Here is a 23,530-nt window from a genome sequence, read left to right as displayed (position 1 = left end):
CGGTGTGTGGTTGGGGTCTCGGTAGGCTTAAAAACGCTAATTTTAGCACATCGTCCAAATAGTAGCGTTGCATCTAAAACTTATTGCATTTATTACAAGTTGAGCTGTTATGCAGATGGGGTCACTCGTTTGACGAGCACAGTTGCAGTTGTGTGCGTCGGGGACAAATCCAAATCCGGCTTTTTCCCTGTAATGGGATCCACGTAGCCTTCATATTTAACCTCCCTCAGTACTGAAAACCCCCCAGTTCTTAGCGCGTGTCGACGGGAAAACTCCGATACCGAAACGGTGACCACGTGTTCGCAGCCGTTCTCCTCGGCCAGTTTGTTGTGTACGCCCGAAATATCAAAATGCTCCCAAAGTCTTATCCTCGTGTATTGTGGATCTGTAGCTCCAAGTAAAAATAGCAAGTACTTTTCGGTTTTGAGGTATTTGAACAGGTCGCCTTCCAGTGACTCCATAAATCTTTGAAGGGTGTGGAATTTGGGTGTGGATGTGGCAATTTCGCCCGTTGACAATGCACCCTTTTTCTGCACGGTACATATCATTATGTTTACCAGTTGCTTGTTGACTTTATGAAAGAGGCCAAAGGAAAGATTTTCTTTTATTTTGGACACGCGCATCTCATCGTAATGGCTAATGTCTTCCATCGACAGTTTAAAAATTTTCCGTATCGGATTTTGCATTGTGAAAAACTTCTCTACAAACTCGATTCCCTGAGGCAGATCGTTTTCGGTGAGGCGCCTGCATTCGATTTGAGAAAGCACGTGTTTTCGTTTGTTATCAAACTCCGATTTGTTGGGATGTGTTCCACATTTTGTCACGTATAAATCACTCGCAAACCTGTTCCAGGCAAATCTGTAGCACCTGCCACAATTTCGAACAGTCGAAAACATTTGTATATATCCTAAATTCTCAAAAAAACAGTTGAAATTTTTTGATGAAAGCCTTGTACTTTGTTAGTAAGATATAGCGTCGCTGTTCTTCATACGCAATGCTTAATTCTTATGTGACAAAACTGAAATATAAATTAACTGCCTACAAACCACTTAAACTCTGTAAAACATTTGTATGTTATAGTCTAACATACGACTTCAGTATTATTAACGAAGCAATAACAAAGCAACGTGCAATGCAACGAAGTTGTCGCACAAATCGAATCTAGACCGGGTTCTATTGTAATCGCAATAACGCTCACTTTTCCAAAATACCATAAAAATGTAAACCTGCCAGGCCTAAACTATAATAAACTATAGCCTTGTAACTGGGTTGGGTTAGAGTTTATATCCCTAATCATTCGAGCTTAAATCTTGCAACTGCGTTCAGCTTGCATGGTGGCACTGAAACGAATCTAACCAATTTAAATTCAGACAACATCACAGGAAATTGCTGAATGCATTGCTAGACACAAAGTGGGTACTTCTGCAAGTTAATGTTTAACTTGTAAGCGGAAGCATTAGGTTTCACCGGCAGTAACCCAGTGAGCAAATATACACAGATATCGTAGTTTGAAATCTAGGTGTGTTGCGCAGCTGGGTTGTTTGAGGATTTTTATACTATTTGCTATGTTTTACAATAACAACAGAACAACCAATCATAAATTAAATTGTGTATAAGCTGCAGACAGATGGCCACTGTTTCGACCTAAAAGGTCTCATCAGTGCAGCTGGTGTGACTATAAGACGACTTTGCTGACCAAACGGCCAAGCAAAGACTTCCACTTTGTGAATTAAATTGCACATGAGCATATAAGTGGGCTACAGCATGCTATTAAATTTATAATTTTGCAATCCGCAACTTTAGTAAGGCCCAAACATGTGTGAACCACAAAACAGACTCCAGTGCAGCATGTATTAAAACCCCAAAACTTCTTGTTTCGTTTAAATTTGAATGAACCAACTATCAGTTGGCGTATGTCAATGTCAATCGACCAAACGTGCGGCCGCTGATCACGCTCCCGACACAATATCAAACAAATCCCTACTTGTTTTTAGCACAGCCGGGCCCTTAGCTACACCCAGCCGTGACGGGCCAGTCGTACGCCCGGACATAGCACAGGGCATTTAAAGCATTCCGCACAAATTCCTCTGCTGGTTGCTCACCACACGGCTCGGACGCATCAACGCAACCGCGCTGGTCCGCGGTCGCCCAAGGCGCAAAGAAACGACGAAACTACGCTCGTCCCATGTTGGCGCTCGACACAAAACAACACAGAAATTAACCAAGCGAGTCTCATCTGCGCGCTAGGGATTTTTTCTTGCTTCGGTTTTGCGCCGGAATTCCTCCTTGTGTGAGAAGGGTGGTTTGTTGCTGTTTTAAAGCACTTGCTGCCTAGTAGCCCGGTGTCGTCACCCTCTTCTGCGGCGAGTGTTGTCTTGTGTCACAGCAGTGTTCCAATTACTAACCCAGTGTTTCCGAATTTTTTTTGTTCGCGAAACCCGGCAAGATCATTGTGAGGTGGAAATCCAAAAACGTTTAAAAGTAAACTTGAGCGTTTTAGGTTAAAATTGTTGTATTTTACCCTATTATAGTAGCTCATAGATCCCTTCATGTTTACTTATGGAAATCAATTGGGTTTCGCAGAACCCACTTTGCGAATCGCAACACTGGTTGTGATCGTCTTGTTTAAGGGTCTATGTTTGCAACTACGTTTAACGCCATTTTTTTCGTCATTATATTCAGTGGTTTTAAACGGCATTAGACGTGGACAACGTGTTTGTATTTTGCTGTATTTTTGTACCAAGTGGTTTTTAAGATTAAGATTCAACTTCCCTTCTGCCCAAAGTCACATTAAATGACATGTACTCATGCACGAAACGACATCCCTTAAAATAAAATAATTACAGCTTAAAAATTCTATTTTTAACTACACCCCCAATGTGCATGAGTCAATGCAAAAAGAGAGAAACCAGAAATCGGTGAGCATTTCTTCAAGGCATGAGTGAGCGCTGATCCACTTACATGGTTCTAATGACGTAAGACAACCAGACCCGGTTGAATCGTGAAGTAAACTTAGACTGAGAGCAAATGAACGAAGGGCTTGGTCTAAGCGGCGTTTACAGCGCTTGCATTCCTGTGGCGCTGCGCTGGAGAATCGCTGCTTATCGTTGACCTCAATCTGCTGAAGCGCGCGGCGTAAACAGTGTTTTCGTCAGTGAACTACAAGCTTCTAAATCTGCTGCATTGCAGTTATTGCGATTGTGTTGGGGAACAGTTTTTTGCTTAGTTTCATGGATAGTGTATTGTTAATGTAACGAACAACGAACAGTTACAGTTTGTCCTGTTAAAGTTTGTTTTGGTAAAATGCACGTATTGTTTTTGGAATGTCAATGCTTTATCATTTATAAATTCGCGCTAGTTCTTATAATGTTACTTCTGGGTGCTGGCGAAACAGCTCCGCACTTATGTTTATAATTGCCGCAGTAAACCGTCGAAAATTCAACATGCCAACAGGATACCTGGTTCAAACGACGACGAGCGTACAATCATATCGATACGCCACTTGTCCGATAATTTTTATGCTTGTGGTTGGCATCCCACGGATTATATCGCAAATTACTAGTTGAGGTAAACCATGACATGTTCTCCTCAAGCCTTTTTATTTCTCATACACATGTTTCGTTGCCAGTGCTGACAAGGATACAAAACCACAGGCTTTGGCGCCAAGTGGAAGCCGCATATATTGCCTTTAATGTTTAGTTTGTTTCAATGTTATGTCAGTGGCCAGTTTTCCCCTACTGTACGAACAAGTATTAACGAGATATTTACATTGGGCAGCGCAGTGTAAAGAGCGTTTCGAGTGGGTGTTTTTTAATAGTAATATTGCGGAAATTGGCTCTTGGAAGTTGCCAGAACGTAACCAAGCATAGGATTCGCCTGTATCCTCATCAATTCAGTGCGTCTTGTTTTCGTGTCTTTTTGAGAACCAAACTATTCAATGTTTTTTTTTGCCACGACACCTCGCATGACACTGAAAGGGTTTCTTGTATTACTGCATGTTTGTGGTTGTTAACATAAAGTTTTGTTTAAAGACTCAAGACCGGTCATGAATATATCGATCCATCTGTAGCTGCATTTGAGATAAACATTGGCTATAACAAAACAATGAAGAAAACCGTAACATATTGAAAAAGCCATGTTTGAAAAAGTAACAGCAACAAAAAAAAAATTTAATCAATTTCACTGAGTGGGCAAAGTCGGTTTAAACTACAGATCGCTTGTAGCAGAACGGCGAAAAACCCTCAAGAGTGAATGGGCGTCGGCCGGTGATTCCCAAGTGGGTTTCGAGTTGCCTGAATCGACAATCCATCCCCAATAGGGCATCTTGTCGAGAGCGCACACAAGTGATTCAATAAGGATGTTTACTCTTCCTGTCAAAGTGTCTTTTTAGGCGACACATTACCTCCGCTACGCATAACGGGCTGCTCGGTGATGATGCGAAGGCGCTTTTATATTGGCAGATTCTCCTTTGTCGAGAGTTGGGCCGGGCGCTTCTTCCTTTTCATGGCTATAGGTGATGAAAACACACTTGTTTGAATGTCGTACGTTGGTGGCTGCGGTGTACAATTCCGAGTATCGCTGCAGTGATGCGCTTGGCTTGTCGCGTTCCCGAGGGACTTGGGTACACAGAAACCGTCTGTACCGACGCGGTCAATGGTCTTGTGTTTATCATATCTGTACTCAGGTAAAACACCAAGACGACGGGTTTTACAAGCCAGCTCTTTTAATCAATGGCACGCGCGTACATGTCATGTTGGACCTGATTTGTCCAACTTACGGTCTGGCGTATGGGTGTTGGTTACCTTTCAAGTCTTGGCGAGGGTTACTGTGCGTATCGTTTCATTACTTACAATAACCTAAATAATGGGAATTTAACTGTGAAATGTATGTAGGCTCTTATCCTATAAACCGTTCAGTTCAAAGTAACACTAAGAGTTTGTAAAAGATCGAACAACTTGACATCCCGTTGCTTAGCAGCGATATAGGAAAAAGTGTATTTCCAATTTCAATGATAAAATTTGAATGATTAGATCAGAATCACTGCAATGATGTCTGGTCGCACTGTTGATGCAGATAGTTTGCTTGTACTCGCGATATATCAAATTGTCTTTCCGAGTGGACATTTTTGTTGCGTAGACTCGCTCTGTCAATATTACGTTGTTCTGTCCAATCCAACGACAACTTGCAAAAGTGGCAACATTCAATTTCCCAGTGACTCAGGCGCCCCACTGTGAGCCCGAGGCATCGTAAAACGGCTTGGGAGCGACTCCCCGGCGAGACGATCTTATTGATTGATGGTGGATTCACAACAAAGGAAAGAGCCAGAACTCGTGTTCTGCATGAAGTCTTGATTAAAGTTACCGTTTAGTTTAGTCAGATAAACAGCTTGTGACTTATTTGAGTGTTTTGTGAGATTATTTTGGCGTACAGCACAGAACAACAATACAGTAGAATCCTCTCGTTGCAGTATAGGTGCAATAGTAGAGTACTCTTTCACACACACACATATATACATATATAAGTATATGTTATTCAATACTGTAGTGCAGACTGTTTATTACTATGCTAGAGTATTTATGACTTTTTATAAATTGGAAGACTACTATAACAAGCAAGGCGGTAGTGGGGTTCGCTTAGACAAAATTGGGCCACCATAAACACCGAAGCCCAATTCGTTACAAACGTTACCATTTTTTGACGGTTTGTGGTTATCAATTGCCATTGATTGGCTTGGTAGATGTGTTATTTTGTCGCACTTAGTCTTTTTTAAGGCAATATGGAACACAGGTGCGGCTGTAGCGACTTGGAACGGTTACTTGAGAATAAAATATTTGACAAAGCATGAGAGTGACGAGTCGTCACTGACGACACCTGTTGTTGTTGCTCATCATCGGTCACGGTCGAGCGCTCGCTTATGCACGTCACGACATTAGTAAAGGATTACAGCCTGACAGGCAACAGAACGGCAAATAGCGGAATTAAAAGAAATACGGGCTAGTGTTTGTAAACATGATACTTACAGGCTTATACGGGTGCCGTTAAACCTTGTGATTTGTTGCCTAAATATGTCAAAATCTGGTGCAAAATGTTTTGTACATGCTCCGAATTTAACCTTGTGACATTTCATTATGATATTGGGAATTTTGTAGATGATTTCGTTTAAACGACCTTCGCGTTTATTCGTTTTTAGGTCATTTCCAACAAGGTTGATCGAAGTTCTTACTGCCGCAAACACTTTCCATTCTTTGAAACCTTCGATTCATTATTCTTTTATGGTTTAAAGGAGAATGTTTTGCTAGATTGGCAATTCGGTTTTTATTCCGATAATAAAGTTTAGAATTGAATTCCTGAGGGCAATGTTTCCTACGAGCCTAAAAATTGAGGTCAAAAAATTGCTGAAAAGTGTGAGAATGCGACAGCGACTAGAACCAAAGCAGTTCTTTTTCTCAAAACGATTATTGAAGTTTTGGTGCGCTTTTTCAAAATGAAATACCATCCATTCGTTCTGAATTGCCAACATACATGCGCGCGTGAGTTACGCCGCACCTTTTCAGTCCAATGTGCAAAACAAAGACGCTTCTTTCTCCGATACCTGGGATTAAACACTGCCCGTAGCCGCAGGCTTCGTTGGCGCTGCTTGAACAGAAGAGGAGCAAAGTTTCACAAAAGAAGATTCTCTCCCACACAGCTATTTGCGGAATGTTGCGTTTTCTGTAGTAGTACTATGAAAATTTCACGCTTGAGCGGCGCTGCGCAGGCGCATAAACACCCACAGAGGAAGGAGGGAAAGTAGGTCAGCCGAAAAACTTTTTTCTCTTTTTCTTCTCTCTCGTTTTTTTTTAGTCCTTCTCTCTTTCTTTCTCGCCTCTCTCGTCCGCGGCCGTAGGGAAAAAGGCAGCCGCGAGCGCGAAGCTCAACGCCGCCGTCGCCTGAACAATTAAATGGCTCCAGAAAAACTTGGCTGCCAGGGCGTTGGTCTGTTCCAGAGGCGGTGTTTTTTCGCGCGCGTCGCTGTCCGATTCAAACGCGTTTTGTTCTGTTTAATTAATCGAAACAACGGCGCTTTGACGCGGTTTGTCGCAACGCTTTTTCATCCACCGACAAACTGGTGTTAGCTGAATAGTGGAAGTAGGTTTTAGTGTTGTTTTTCTGCACTCAATGAGTAATGTAGCGGAATGTTACACGCAAATGCAGGGCTGTATCAGTGCAGCCAAAGTATATTTTGTGAAATTGTTTGGTTTTGTTAGTAAATATAAACGCCTGGACTGACACTACCCGTGCAATTTATATCAGAAATCCCCGAATCTTTACACCTACAAAGATAATGGTGTTGTGATTAACATTTATGCTTACAGTGCAGTGAGGATTTTAATGGTAAGCAGGAAGATAATTTGACAACAGTGAAGTTTCCTGTCCAACATTCAAATGATATTGACAAGCTTGTACCGCCCATCCTGACAAATAGGAATATCAGCTAGTGTACGATAACACGATAACAGCTGCCATATATAGTTCAATGTGCTTTGCATTTTCCGATATGGCAACTTTAAGAGCAAGCATTATGTTCAAATACTTTGTTAGTACGAAGTTTATTTTCCTGGGCTAACAAGTAGTTTAACCGTCATGGCGCCTTTCTAAACTCATAATTAGCACGGGTATGTATTTTGCTTGGACACGCAACGCACAAACTAGCGTAAACTCCATGCAAGCAAACAGTTGCAAAAAGTGGGTATTCTCATTTAAAAGGCGAAAATTACCGTAACACTGCATCGAGCCTCAGTCAAAAAGGTGGAACATCGAACGTGACGCAAGTCACCGCATCTCGCGGCTTTCGCACTCAACACTCTCTCTCTCGTATTTCGTTTCTCCCGCCCGACCCACAATAACTATGACGTAATGCAGAGGGCCAGGTGGAGCACCATCCATCGGTGCTCTAGTTGCACCGTTTTTGCCAGTCAGATTAAGTCGCTTATCTCCAGCTTTTCCGGACCCAGTTCGTGAGTCACACCAATTTGGCGAACGTGGGCGTTGCTTCGAGTGGGACTTCAGTGTGTGTTTTGTGTGATATGACAAGGATTTAGGTGAGTTTATAGATGTTCGGTGCAGCGGGTTTAGTACATTTGGGTCCCACTCCCAGCATTAAAGCATTTTTTACTAACCATAGAGACCCACTTGTTCGCAAGTAAATTGACGAGATTTTCTGTTATTTGTAAGTTTGGCAGGCTTCGAAATTATTTGTTCGAATATAATGAATCGGCCAAGTTTAATATGATGGTAACCATTGACGATGATACCAACGCCCGAGTTTTGCAGAAAAAGAAAGATTTCCGAGGTCTTTCGTGCTATAGTGCTGCAGTGCACAGCTAATTACGGGTTCGGGTTGGGCCCAGACAATGGACCGATTCTGCAATCTCTAACTTATCCCTGCTTCGACGTCCACCATAATCCCTTACTTGTGAAGATTAAGACGCTGTAATCAGCGCTTATTACATCAGCTTATTCGGCGATTTGCTTGCAAGCAAGGGTTGGAAACACAAGACGATTATCCGTCAGCTAGTTAGCCCCGCCCGTTGTGTTTCCCAGTCACGTAATCGCTTGTTTCGCTACGTACGAAAAAATCAGCGCTGTCAGTTCTATGAAAAAGCGTTTTTTTGCCACCGGGATTTAGCCTAGACCTTGTTGTTTTAATATGGAGAGGTTTGTTATGTATTATGACAGGTCGTCTCGACTGGAAAGCTAGATGTGTAGTTTATGGATGGATTGTGGTTAATATTAGTGATGATTTCACTGCTAGTTCATGTTTAAAATTATTGCATTTCCATTCCTAACCGTCTACTATTTTCAGGTTTGCTGCGCATGTCTTCATCTTTCTAATTTCGTGCCAGATAAATTAAAGTTTTAATCACTTCTGCATTTTGCGAGAAGCAAGTTTTCGATTCGTTGCACCGGTTTTGCACATTTTCTATCAACCATGGGGAACGTAGGAAGTAAGAAGAAGTACAGCATAAACGAGGGACCTGCGAAGGAAGCACCTGCCGTTGCCGAAGGACAGATAAAACCAGTGGTAAGTAGCAAAATATAGTAACAGGTTCAACTTGATTGATTTCAATGTAAACTGGGCGGGAAAAAAAATTAAAAGGGCAAAAAAGTAAAGTTCGGCTTTGTGGTGATATCAAAATACAAATTCTTGGGTATTGTGATCGTATGGGGAACCTTAGCAATAAAACCATTGAATGGCATACTATATATCTTGTCTATAATTTTAGGCGTCTATGACATACTTATTTTCCTATTGTGAAGTTGAGACACAAAAGAATTTTGTAACCTCATACTTTTAACATTCGTTAAAAGTTCGTTTTTAACATTGAGGAATGGACTAAAAGGTCAAAGTGTTACCTGAAGTAATGGACAATCGTTTCAAAGTAATTAGACCAACAGTGTCAAACTGGCATATACGTGTGCATACATCACCATTAGGTCACAAAAACCAATGAAAACCAAAACTGCGATTGAGTGTCCACCAAATAGCCACAGTAAAGCAAAAGATTACGCAGTAAACGTGTTTACGATACTCCAAGGTCAACGCATCATGTACATGACAGACCCGTCCGACCAATGGCGCTCGATCTTAAATTGACTATAAATTATCGGCCATGTCGGCGTCGCTGGTTCATTACGAATTAATGATTGCGCGGCGGCACGGTACCTGCTGTATGACCGGCGTCTAACAGATGGACTGCGCAAGAAGCGAACGACGATCCTTCAAAGCCAAGCAGATGGCCGGCGTTGCGTTAATCCTGCAAAACACCAGCGCATCGCACCGCCCAGAGACTTGGGATTTTCAATCGAACGCTCTGTCCTATGGGAATAGGAATCGTGCATCTGTCTGTGATGACGCAGTAATCATAAGAGCGCATTCCACTGAGGTTGCGTCTTTCATCCAACAAGTGCCAGGCGGCGGGGGGTCTATTGTCTTTTATAAGTTTAGGACAGAAACTGCAATTTGTGCAACAGTGCGTAATTACACCAATCTGAAATGTAATTGCCTTTCACCAACGCGAATAAAAACTCCCGTATTTTTTTAAAGTCGTTGAAAAAGCTTCCCCGAGTGTGTATACCTTTCATGCTCATTTTAAAACTACCAAGCAAAACAAATACGATTATATCAAGAGATTAATGCACCCAAAGTTGTTTTAAATACATAAATTCCTGTGAAGTACAGAATTGATTCTTGCGACAATTTTCTGTGATAATGTACGCGTAGTTTTGTTGGACATCCAACAACTATTAAACGGAAGTTTTGTTTCCAGGAAAACGAGCAGAAACAAAACGGAGCTGTTGGCGAGAATGGAGCCAAAGATACCCACACTGATGTTGAAGTTCACGTAAACGGTAACGGAACCAGTGCGAAAAACGGCCAAAGCAAGAAGGCCAAGTCACCCATCAAGTTAAAACTCCCTAAAGTTCTGTCGTTCGGCAAAAAGAGCCCCACAACTCCTCCAGTAGAAGAAACAGCACAGGATAAGGTTGTGGAAGAAAAACCAGAAGAAGAAAAACCAGCTGAGAAGACGGAAGAAGGCGAGGCGGATGCCAAGGTAGAAGAAGTCCAGGAGGACGCTCCGCAGCAAGAGGAAGAAAAAACTGATGCGGCACCAGTAGCAGAAGAGTCAAAAGAGGAAGTTCCTCAACAGACTGAGGAGGAGCCAGCTAAGGCTGAGGATCAGCCTGAAGCCCCCAAGGAAGAGGCCCCAGCAGTGGAAGCAGCTCCTGAAACTACGGAAGAGGCTGCACCTACAGAAACAGAGGTGAAAGCGGAAGAACCCGCAGCTGCACCTGAGGAGCAGGAAGAAGCCCCTAAAGAGGAAGAAATCCAGGAAGCTCCAAAGGAGGAAGAGAAAGCCGCAGAGGCACCAAAAAAATCTGGAAAGAGCATAAAGAAGATTCTCAGCGGCACATTTGCCTCCCTGAAGCGTCGCACCTCCAGTAAGAAACCAAACAAAGACAATGCCGAAGAAAAGGTCGAAGAAGTGAAAGCAGAGGAAAAGCCGGACGGTGAGAAGCCGGCAGAAGAGAAGGAAATCGAAGAAAAACCCGCAGACGAAGAGGCTCCCAAAGCCGAAGATGAAGAACCTGCAAAACAAGAAGAAAAAGAACAAATCGAAGAGGTCCAGGAAGAAGCCAAGGCTGAAGAGGAGGCACCCGCTGCAGAAGCCGCACCTGCAGAGGAGGAGCCTGCTAAAGAAGAGCCGGCGGCCGAGGAAGAGGAAAAGAAGGAAGAACCTGCCGCTGAAAGTAAGTAACGCCAATTAGAGTAAAAACCTTTGCCGTCGCCATTGTTTACGAGTGAAGTAAGGGTTTTGAATTAGTTCTAAAAAGGCGACGGTTCATTTCAAGTTCACCAGACTCGAACGCAGACACCGCGAACAGCTGTGTCACGAGCCAAACGCGTCGTCTACGCAAGCCAGTGCGCCCGAATAACTCCACAAAAACCGCTGCTGCGCTACGCTTTTAACACAGGCCAAACCCTTAGTTAAGATCTATTCTGCACATGTTGTAATACGCATTTCTTTTATTTTAACAGCAAGCCAAGGATCCCGCTCACCAGGCTTTGTCGGCTCCATCCGTAATTTCTTCGGCAACATAACCAGGAAAAGCAGTAAGAAAGAAAAGGTAACGTGTTGTTTCCAATCCTTCGAACAATTAGTGCACAACGGGCCTGTCTAAATTGACTGTTTTTGACCCGGAAGTAGGGTCTTTATAACTCTTCCGCATCAGAGTTGTATATATAAGTAATATATTGCTTCAAGAATAAAATATGCCCGGCAGCATCAGTTTATATAAGTAATATAATTCTCATGATTATGATTTTAAACGGGAACCAGCAAGGAAGAGATTACGAACCACTGCCCCAAAGGGTTTACAAACTTCTGAATTTTACGCCACGTTCGGCAATTTAGAAGCTCAAGAACTTTTCCGAATCCTGATTGCAACAGAATATTTTCCCAGTATGGCACGCATGCTATTTTATAATCCGCTGTAACTGCAGTCACACACATGTTTATTACATTCCCATGGCAGTTATGAGTCTTGTTGAAGAGATTGCGGTTTTGTTTACGTGGCCAAAAGGAATTCGTGGCCATTGGCGTGGGATGCTGAGAATAGTTCTGAAATGAATCTTTTACGTTACGTCATGTGCTAAGTACAAGATGACACGATTATATATTTGACTTGATTGAAGCTGATTTAATCCTCATGGGAAGATTTGTTTTTTGACGCAGTTGGGCAACTTACGGTTGACAAAAACAAATCTTTATGGCTGCGTTCATGGGCCTGAATAGGCACGTAAGCATGGCATTACTTCTGCGTGTACTTTTAAAGGGAAACGCAACGGACAAACTTTCGATAAGCTAAAATCCATGCACGCACTCGCTTTTGAAAAGTAAACCCGTTCCGCTAAAAACCGTTTCCCTATTGCACAACGTTCCTTGCCACGTAGTTCAATTCAAAGCCAGCCATCAACAAGTACCTATATGGGAACGATTTGTTTGCTTCATATCGCATTCTTGGCGTACAACACAGTGAGTCATTAGAAGTCCCATTAGATTTGACTGCTTGCTATCTATCAACGCTTAGTCTTCGGATGGGACCTCGCGACGTTTGTGAAGGAAATTAGATTATCCAATACGGGTACGAGTGCTGGCCTAAGCAGTATTACTACTATGTTTGCGGTAAAATACCAGCATATTAATCATTGTTGGTGTAATTTTTGCTCGTGCTTGATATTTAACTGTGATTTAGAGTGTGTGGATTGCAACGCATTGCATATTGTAATTGCGCGTATGTAAAAGAAAACTTAATTGAATACCATCCCGAAGATCGTAATCTTGGTTCAAGCGTCGTAGCTCTATGTTAGGTGACCCTAGTCTGGTGGAATGGATTCGGTTTTTCTTTTGTAATTCATACAGCAATGCGATGTATCCAATACCGCAGCGCACCCCCCCTCTATAATTTCTTGATTCGCGAAAGTTCGGTGTCCACGCAGGTTCAACTGTCTTATCTCGTTCGTATCTCGTCACCACCAGAAGTCAACCGATCTCATCTCGCATTTCAAAAACCTCTCGCCTGTTGTCAAAATTGCGTAATCTTATCTATATGTGAGATAGTCTAGACAACTTGCAGTGCCGGATACTATTCCAGCTGTGTGACGTCACCCCCTGTGGGGGGACGAGGCCCATTGGGGCCCAATCGTACTCCCGAATGCTTATTCCATATCACAGTTACACTTTCTTAGCGCTCACTGCAGAACGTTAATTCGACTAGGCTAAGTTTATTTAGGAGTGCTATAAAAAGACTGTGAAGTTAAGTTGCATTAGCGTATCTGCAAACGGATTTTTGAATGGAAATGGATATGGGTTCAATTCTAGGCACCAAAAAGGTAGTTTCTGTGTAATATTTTTATTACATACGCGTCTTTTTGGGATATGAATAGACGTACGGTTGCAATTAACGCAATGTTCTCAATTTCGTTAGTTCTGGAAGTGTTCATTAGTCACTGCGATTATGTGTAACGCTTCTGCGTTTTGTGTAAATGTTAACGTGTGCGCAATACGCCAACAAAAATACTCGAAAAATCAGTAATCCGATTTTGTTGAGTTTGGAAATAGTAAATTCTGAGTAATTTATATAAATGTAATTTTGTAGAATAAAAAAAAACAAGCTGCAAGATCACGTATAACATAGGATTGCGTATTCTTAATAGGAAATTTCGTTACCTTTCTTGAATAGTACCACACTAATGACGCTCAGTGCGACGAGATTTATAATTTTTAAGCAAATTTGTATCACGCCGTGAAGCTCAACTAATGGGCAACTAGATGTAATCTCAAAATTGCCCATTTCACAGCTCGCCAAAGTCCGCCCAGTTATTCGAAGTCAGTGGTAAGCTAAGATTACGTTCTCTTCGTTGTACCTACGAAACTATGTGACGTAGAGAAGACCATTCCTCAGCATGGTTGAAATCCTGCGTGGAATTTCCGAACTGCTACATCTTCTTTGTGTGCCGCATACCTGTTGTCTGACGTAACCGAAGTGATTTGGTATTGTTGCAGAAATCAGTACCTCAAAAAAAATAGTTGGTTGTAATATTTCGTTGGCGAAACTTACTGTTACTCACAATTTTAATAATTTCTTTAAATCGGAATGCTTCGTGTTGGTATGTCCACCAATTAACAATTTACCTTCATTACTTTTTGCTACGATTTCCTAATTTTCTGTTGAAAAATTCACTATGGCAAAATGTTGGTTATTGTCGTAAAAATGAGGGAATACGTTAAGTTTGATGTTCGTGGGTATTCGCCTTAACAATATAAGTAATACTGGAGCCTGACGTCACTGCTATCTCGAATTTCTCCATTCCTGTCTTGCTTTTATTTCCAAACTTCACCACAATCCGAATGTATGAAGATTTTTGGGGGTCTTAAATTAGCATTGTTGCATAATTTACGGCAGAACCCATAGGACCATAGCCTACACGTTGTATGAAAATACGTTGGCAAAACAACTGAAAACGCATCGCTATGGATGACTGCCGCTTAATCACACGTAACCAAACCCCTACATCTTTGCTCCGGACAAGTTTGCAGCTTTTCGTGTATCCTTAATTTTTCTAAAAACCACCAACGCTGGGGGTTAAAGGTCATTTGAGCTGGTTGTTTTGCTGCACTCCCCAAAATAGAATGTCAAGTAGTTACGACTGCATCAGATAACCTGCGACCACAAAGGTTAAACAGGCGCTGCTGTGTTGGTGATAATTGTAAAGAGAACGTTTCGACCTCTTGTTCGTGGTTTGCAACTCGATAAGCACCACTCAACTAACTTATCATAATTATCACATGATGAATGATGAATTTTTTTTATAAAAGGTGTAAATCTTATTTTAAACGTAGGAAATTACTACGTGCGTGAGAATAGCATATTTAAAATACACGTCCAACTAATGGTCCGGATTACACTTGACGTATGGGCAACGGAAAATGCGATTAATTTAACGCTAAGTTTTGATGCCTAGTTATAAATATACCAGTAAATGAAACTGTTTGTGCGAATCCGACACTTGGTCGTAAAAGAAATGTCTGCAGTAAAACTGAGAGTCCTAACGAGACTCACAAACGAAGTGGGTCAATAAGCCACAGGTCTTTAGGTCCAAAATCTGGCCGGAGCAAATAACTTGTTGTCTCTGGTGTTTGTTTTCTAGCGTTAATGACGCTAGGGTCAATAGGACGACCGCTGAGAAGAGGAAGTGATTTGTAGAAATCCTTTCACCAAATTACTTAGTATCGTTCTTGTTTCGGTTTGTGGCTGAATATGGGATTTTCAAACAGGCAAATTTATTTCTTTATTTCTGCTTTATTGTTTCCCTGCGGAAAGTTTAATGGTTGTGTAATAGAAAAGCAATATGTATTTCAAAACCAAAAATTGTGTCATTTTGGATACGATAGAGTGACATATATTTCTGGTGTCGATATTACCACGTATAAGAATGATGTAATGTATAATTTTGTTCGGTAAGGTTACCAATCGAATCCATTATTAACATTTTTGTCCCATAGAAAAAAAACAGCTTGGAAAATAAACAAGCAGATTCAAGCGCATTCCTTCGTATATGCAACGAGCTTCTGCCAGTGACGTGGGTGTTGACATAAGGCGATTTAAATGCCCACGGCGTTGCGTGGTACCAGCAAACTCCTCTATTGCCCCTACCAAACTTCTTTAATCCTTATCTCAAAGCCCGGCTTCCTGATTAGCTTTCCGCGGCGCAAGTCTATTATTATACGTTGTAGCTGTTGCAGAAGTGTCATCTTTGTTTATCTCACAGGGCTGTCCATTGAGACTGACCAGTGGAGGCGTGCGCGTGGGACGTATTTTGGTCTCAAGTTATCGCATCTACGAACAGTTCAGTGACTTGTCAATTGTCCCAATGACGTCACGCTTTTTAGCCCCTGCTCGCCCTAAACTTTTCGAGCCTCAAGGGCTTTTTCTCGTGTTCGTCTTCACTCCTTTTGGCACGACCGTGCTAACAGGGTGACTGTCATTAGACTACAGGGTCGAATAATAATATGACGCATACTCGTGTCTTCGCAATGGATTTAAGCGTTACCGTTGCAGCGAAAATACGCCTGGAATGCTTGCTATGCGGCTGTTATTCGTTGTTAGTGCCACGGTCATATTGCAATCGCTTGTGATTCGCCACATAGGAATTTTGCCGTGGGAGTCGTGTTCACATAAGCTTTCGTTTTTCAACCGCAAAAATTTGCGGCTATGCAAGATTTGAAGGAAGGAAGTGTAAGGTGTATATGACACATTCTCTTTGAGATTTACAAATTCCAGCGGCATGTGAATGTATAAAAATCACCTCTTTATTTCTTTGTTCAACCTTTGTGGTAGAAATGCAGTGGAAATTTTTTTAAAGATTTTCTAACACTTATTTGCATAGCACCCCCATTTATTCACGTACATAGAATCACACAAATTGCTGAGTCTCCAACTGTTAACAAATGCCAAAACATATCACTGCAAGAGACGTACGGTTTATTTGTTTTGAGCGACAGTTGTGTATTAAAAGTGTACTCAAACTGCGATTTGAACCGTAATACACGAAATCATACGAGTCAAGCCTTAAACTCGAAACCACTAGAGCACGTGCCTAACGTGTCGCTTGTGTTTGAGTAAGCAGCACTTTTTGTTTTTGGGCAAGTGCACCTCGCGTTCTGGTCAGGTTGGCGAAAACAAAAACCCTGTTGTCGTGCGTTCACGCTCGACTAGCTCGCCTGTAGAGACCGACTTTATGGGTTTTGATTTTCAGTGCCTCCCCGCAACCTATTACCACGTCCTACACGCCCTTGTGTACTTTTCATAAGTTCAGAAAGCGACGTTGTTTTTGATTGAGGGGAGTATAATGGCTCGGCTTTGTGTGGAGAAACGTCATAGACAGGAAATGAAATTCCTCATTTTGTTTTTACAGAACGAAGACGAGGAGCCTAAAGAGGAAGCCAAACCAGAAGAGGAAGCCAAACCAGAGGAGGAAGCCAAACCAGAGGAGGAAGTCAAACCAGAGGAGGAAGCAAAGGTACACTTTATTGTTCTTACACATTTTACACCAGTTAATCAAAATAATATCTTCCAGGAGGAGCCTGCTGCCGAAGAAGCTGCACCAGAAGAGCCAGCAGCACAGGAGGAGCAGGCCCAAGAAGAGGAGAAACCATCCGAGGAAGCTCCCAAAGAGGAGGCGACTGACGATGTGAAGCCAGCTGAACAAGAGCAACAGGAGGAAGAGAAGCCTGCTGAGGAAACTCCCAAGCAGGAGGAGAATAAACCAGCGGAAGAAGCAACCCAGGAGGCTGCACCAGCTGACGCTGCCGCTGAGGAAACGCCAGCTGCTCCAGGTAGGAAGATTGGCAACTTTGGTCAAGCGCTGATTGGCAACTACTGATTAAAAAAAAGAAAACCTAGACTATGCATAAAAATACAATCAAGACTGATATGTTTCATCAAAACGTAAAAAGGAAAAATTGACAAACAGCGACCATTGCCTGTCATCCTGCAGGCCTTCAAACACACAACATTTAAAACTTTTGCTTGCCCACGCATTCCTCTGTGAAACTGTGGAATCCTTTTCCCGCATTAATGCACAACGCCAAGCGTGGGCACTTCATGGTTCACTGGTGCGAGTTGACTGAACTTTTCAAATCGAATGTAAGCGCGTGGCGTTAATTAGAAAGCCCACACTCCCTCTGTGGTGGTTTAATCCACTTCAAAACGCAGGAATGCACGAATGGCCTGGGACGTTTTGAAAGCAGGGCGTTCGCTTTCTCGTGGGAGATGAAACACTCACTCTTCTGTGGCCGATAAGATACAGGACAACTGGGTAATTGGCGCAAGCGGTTGTGCCAAACGCCTATACAGCTCACAGGCCCAATCATCCAGTCCTGCATTCCAGTGCTTCGAAGCGTAACATCGTCAAGTTAGCTTGCGTAAACAAACCGCCTCCCAAACACGCCTGGGCAAGAAATAATGTCCCGTTACCACAAGCACGAACCTTATGGTCATGTAACTACGTTTGCTGTGCAGTGAAAACTAGGCCCTTGCAGGCAGAATTTGAAGTATGCCGCTAGTTGGGGAGATATGCTGCACATTTTGTACATGAATTGCGCAAAACTTTTCGTCATTTTGTCTCCGGATAGTAGTCATATAAGTAACAACAAATAAATACTACTAAAATTTATTTTATTTAACAACGTTAAAGTGAATGCCAGGTTGTGTTGTGCTTCGCCGGGCAAAACTGTTGTAGAGCAGAGCGCGCATAACAACATTAGCGCAATTAGCTCTCTCGGTCCTTTGCCCATAGCCCAGGGCGCAAGTTTGAATGCCGGTGCAGCGCAAATTGTAACGGAGAAATTCTCTGCCACCTTCGCACGAGAGATATTGTCAACACGAAAGCCTTGGAATGTGCGGCTAATTCGAGCCTTATCGGCTTGTCGCACTGGCGGTAATCGCTTCAAGCTATAAGCGTTGCTCAATGCTCAATGCTTAATGCTGCGTTATTGAGAGTTCCGAGGCAGCGTCCGTTCCATAACCGCAGTATTAGCCACTTCCTTGTTATATTGAAAACAAAACAAACAGTAAAGCGAACTGCTAAGAAAGGTCTAAAACTGTTTAAAGTGACCTAGCTAGCAATACGTTTTATGGCATCAATTAAATGTATGATATCGATGTATGGGTTCATCACAAGCGTGTATCTTCATGTTAACGGAAACCATGCAATTCTTTATAAATGACGTATATGTGTGGACATCGTCATATGTTAGACCAGCATTGGGAGATCTGTAATTCGTTCGTCAAACGGCATGGTAATATTCTCGTTAAACATTCGCCTTTCTTTGCAGAACAAGAGGAACAAACTGAAGAAAAGACGGAAGAACCGGAGAAGCAAGAAGAAGTTGCCCCAGGTGAGGATCCACTGGTTTTTAAGTTGTGACGATTATATAAGCAGGTAGTTTTTACTTCATTTACTCCACAGAGCCTCCAGCGACAGAGCCTGAGAAAACGCCCGCACCACAAGAGGACACACCAGAGCAGCAAACAGTTGCTGAGCCCGAACCGGAGGTAAATTTAGGTGTTGCGTTGAACCGTGCACGAATTCGTGCTTGTTTGATAAATGCTTATGCAATTTAAGGTCACCATAGAGTAAAAAAACGTTGGAATATGAATGTTTGTATTTGCTATGGTTACTGCCTTGTCAAGGAGTGGTTGTAAATGCATTTGCTGTTTTTTAAAAGATTATTCTAAACGCTTTCCGAAAGAAATCTATTTATCATGGTGTTTTCCATTCTAAAACTCTTTGTTCGCAGGCCCCAGCAGCAGAAGAGAAGGAAGAAGCACCCGCAGCCGATGCTCCTAAGGAGGAGCAATGTGCATCCGAACCTGCAGCCGAGGAGCCTGCTCAAACGGAGCCGGAGGCCCCCAAGGAGGATTCCACTCCCGCCCCAGCTGAGGAGCAGAAATCTGTTCCTGCAGAAGATGCCGCTGAACCACCAAAGGAGCAAACGGAGCAGGTTGAGCAATCGCAAGGTAAGAGCAAGTATTTAAAGTGGTGGCTTTAGTAAAGACATTTGAAACAGTGGTTTTCAGCCTGTTTAGTAACTTTTGGGAAACTAAGGAAATCTAAAAACGCTTACTTTTTGACAATTCAATGAAAACTATAGCAAAACTGCAATTACGCAATAGAGTTGAAAGCCACAGTTTCAAACAACGTGTGTAAAATCTGTTTATCATGCAAGCTTCCGTATTTACAATATACATTCATTACCGTAATGCAGTTTTTCGTAATGCAACTGGAAACTCTGTCAGAATTTTGTTGTTTTGCATCATTCGCTAAATTGTTCTCAATAGATTTGCATGTTCGAATGTTTATTTAATAGCAGTATGCAATTTACCATCTCATAATTTCAAGCATGTATATTGGCATGATATATTATATAGATTCCTTGCCTTGCATGCGTTGATTTCCAATCCTTTATGACCTCATAATTGACGCTTTCTATTTCTATTTTATCGATGTTTGTCATTGCTTCACTTACTTTTTGCCCAATCTCTCTTTTCTTGTGATTATCAAACCGAAATCGAATGACACAAACGTACTCTACCGCAAGACATTGACAACACGTAAACAAAAGCATTAACAGCCACACGTAATATTGACCAAATAACATGTAATATTACCCGAGACATACAATTGGACACAATGCTTTTCCTATCCAATCGGAAACGTTAATCCACAAAGCGCAAGCTGGCGCGTAATTCGAGGACAAGACAAAAATCACACAGGTAAGGGTTGTGATCCTCCTTGCTTTGAGCCACTTTTCCTTTTCTGAGTGGGCGTGAGTCTTTTTGTAGCTGGATTTAAAATTCGCTTGTTGACGGATGTTGCGCCATCTATTTGATTTGCCTGGCCAAGGCCGTCTTTTTTAATTTATGCTTTCTCGGCAATTTTTCGAGGACTTTCTGCCTGCGTTTTCAGAGTTTGCTGTGTTATTTTTTGTTTTTGCATTACCCTCACTTCAATATGACGAATGACCGCCGCATATTGAAAACACAAGGCCCCTGAGGCTTGAGACTAATCAATCGCTTGATTTTCCCACACTGTGGCCACAGCGCCGTTTTTAGTTGAACGAAAACAGCTTTGGCGTTCGCAATCAATCACTTCAAACAAGCATGCCTAGCTGTCTGGCTTAGATAAAAAGTCGTTTTCATCAGTTGCAATCCTACAGTAGCCAGTTGTTATAAGACTAAGTCTTGTTCGTTTCTAACTAGTACTCCCGAAATTCCAGAACCTTCAATCGAAACTGATGTTGTTGTTTCTGCTCCTGCGGAAACCGAAGATGTTGCGGAAGTGACTGAAAGCAAGGATACCGAGCCAGAGCAATTGCAAACCAAAGAGGAAGACGCTCCTCAATCGGAGCAACCAGAACCGGAGAAACAGGAGCAAGAAGAAGAAACGGCTCCTGTTGTAAATGATGCACCGGAGGACAGTGGAGCTCCTGTGTCTTCTGAAGAAACCAAAGATGATGCAGAGGCTGTAAAAGAAGAAAGTGCCCCAGCACCAGTGTCTGTACCAGCAGAACAAGAGCCGTCTGAAGAGGTTGCTGACGCAGTCGAGCAGCAAATCCAGGAGGAAAGCAAAGACACTCCGGTAGACGATGCTGTGCAGGAGCAACCTGAAGAAATAGAAGTTGCACCTACTGGCCAATCCACGGAAGAGGAGCAAAAAGAAGAGCCAGCAGAAAACGTGGGGGCTTCTACTGATGAAGTTCCCAAAGAGGTTGCCACGGAAAAGGTGCCAGTAGCAGAGGAAGTGTCGGATGAAGCTTCTGTTGAGCAAGAACCCGCGGAGGTTCAGCAACAGGAGGAGGATAGTGGTGATGCGAATGTGCCCAAAGACGAAACATCCAAAAGTGAAGATTCTCCTCTAGAAGAATCTGCCGCTGTTGAAAGCGTCCAGGAAGACACCCCTGCTCCTGAAGAAGAACCAAAAGACGAGGATGCTGAAAAAAATGTCCAAGAAGAGCAAACAGAAGATGTTGTTCCCGAGAAGGCCGAAAATAAACCGGAAGAACAAAAGCAAGTGGTGGTAAATGAAGAAGCAGCCGCTGTACAAGAGAAGGAAGAACCGGCAGTTCCAGAGGAACAAGCGGCGGATGTGAAACCTCAAGAACCTGACCAATCCGCTCAGGAGGAATCCGCAATCCCGCCAGCAACTCCTGAACAGGAGACGTCGAAAAATACAGAAGAGCCACAAACTGACTTAAAGCCTGAAACCGTTGATGATAAACCGGCGGAAGAATCAGCCCAAGCCAGCCCGAGTGACACTGTGCCACAAGAACAAGATGAAGAGCAACCTGAACAGCAAGCATCTGTCGGATACATGAGCTTTGCGGTGGTGTAATAGTGCCATCCTTAGTCACTGACGGTATTTTTAACGAAGCTTCGTCCGGCTAGCGACCCTCCAAGTCGCAGTGAAATAAGCCGGACTGTGCGAATATTTTCTGTACTCCAACAAGCCATGTTTCACCTTGCCGTGTTTTAAACTGTCATGTGTAACGGGTGTTAATGTTGCATGCAGCGCTACTACCAACTAACCAGTGCGCCATCGTCGTTTTGTATTGATCTCGACGTCACATTGCAGCCTCCATTGTTATTGCTCACAAAGCCATCGCTTTTCGCTCGTTTTAACACCCGCCTTTCGGCATTTCTTTTTTTCTACAGAATCCTAAGGATCATTTGAGAAACGGATGAGAGAAGAGAAAAACTTATGCTCGCGAAACTGCGCGACAGTGAAAACAATCCCAGATCTCACATTTAACATGACAAAAATAAACGAGAAACGCCGCTATGTTCTTTCGAACTACGTCACGCCACACGTCATCCTTGGTCGTGGAAACGCACTAACATCGCCACCATGCGGAAAGGCGACCTTTTGCTTGTTGTTTTCCGTAATTTATTGAAGAAACTGCTTTTTGTGACTTAAATATTCTTGCTTGAAACGATAGTTGGATTTGTAAATAGTTCTAAACGTAGGGTTATGTTGGGTAAACTATACTATCTTTTTTACATTGAAGCTTGATTGTAAAATCACACTGCTTGTAAATGTGACGCCTGGTGTTAATACTGTAGCCTTTACTCCCAGAGCATGGCACGGTTTTTGTATGATTTCTATTCGCTGTGTGTAGATTTCTATGTGTGTAAATGAGAATACTCGTCGGGGGTTCTAACTTGCTGAGACTGCCAACCACTGCAGCAACCTAACCAGTACTTACGTAACGTCGGTACACGTTCTCTTCTTTACGTTCTTGCTTTCCGTGCTCCCATTTCGTTCATTTGCGTTCTAGTATGCGCCGTGTGTGTGTGTTCTTGTGTGGTTTGGACCTCAAGAGTCAGAAGAGCTTTTCATAGTTTATCTTTGAAAGTCAAGGTGTTTGCTTTTTACGCCTCTCCTTGGCCAGCTGTTTAACTGTGTACATAATTGTTGCGCCCCCATTGGGAATGAAACGGTCAGCCGTGTCTGTTTCTGTTTTCCTGTACCCAATAAATAACGCTTTTGCAGTCCCTTTCCACTTCAAATTGAATGCACATTCACCATTGCCAGGATTTCAATGCACTAAAATATCCTTTTTTTTTCTATATTTCGCAAAAAAAACACTTCTCCCTGGCTTATAAATCAGTAGCCACACAATGCAAAATGCCACAGAGGCGCGACCATTTCGTACGTCTCTGAAGCGCACTGTTGTTATATAGTTCTGTTTGTCTCCATTGATTATGCGGATACCCCAATTTCGTGCTTGTACATAAAAGCCGTTATACATTTTCGCCACTCGATGTCGCAGTTCACTTGCGCGCGCCTATTGAATCTTATGTTCGTGGATGCCGTTTAACACAAGTCCATTTACTTCTAATAATACATTTACTAGACCACAGG

The 23,530-nt window shown here is 42.6% G+C and overlaps 1 protein-coding gene across 2 annotated transcripts; it reads left to right on the top strand.

Annotated features, from left to right (window-relative positions):
- The first annotated feature begins 8,849 nt into the window (after positions 1–8,849).
- On the top strand, positions 8,850–23,528 carry LOC145908034 (uncharacterized). 2 transcript variants are annotated; one of them, XM_082995198.1, is made up of 9 exons: positions 8,850–9,064; positions 10,311–11,292; positions 11,582–11,670; positions 17,021–17,125; positions 17,183–17,441; positions 18,942–19,004; positions 19,076–19,161; positions 19,407–19,626; positions 20,886–23,528. In XM_082995198.1, the coding sequence occupies exons 1-9, from the start codon at positions 8,972–8,974 to the stop codon at positions 21,998–22,000; spliced, it is 3,012 nt and encodes a 1,003-aa protein (XP_082851324.1). In that variant the 5' UTR covers positions 8,850–8,971; the 3' UTR covers positions 22,001–23,528. The 2 variants fall into 2 exon arrangements, with proteins under 2 accessions (XP_082851324.1, XP_082851325.1); XM_082995199.1 differs by having other exon boundaries at positions 11,582–11,680; positions 17,049–17,125.
- The last annotated feature ends 2 nt before the right edge of the window (positions 23,529–23,530 follow it).

Source organism: Ascidia mentula, chromosome 7 (genome assembly GCF_947561715.1).
Source record: "Ascidia mentula chromosome 7, kaAscMent1.1, whole genome shotgun sequence".
Taxonomy (NCBI): Eukaryota; Metazoa; Chordata; class Ascidiacea; order Phlebobranchia; family Ascidiidae; genus Ascidia; species Ascidia mentula.
This window is presented reverse-complemented; position numbering and strand designations above follow the sequence as displayed.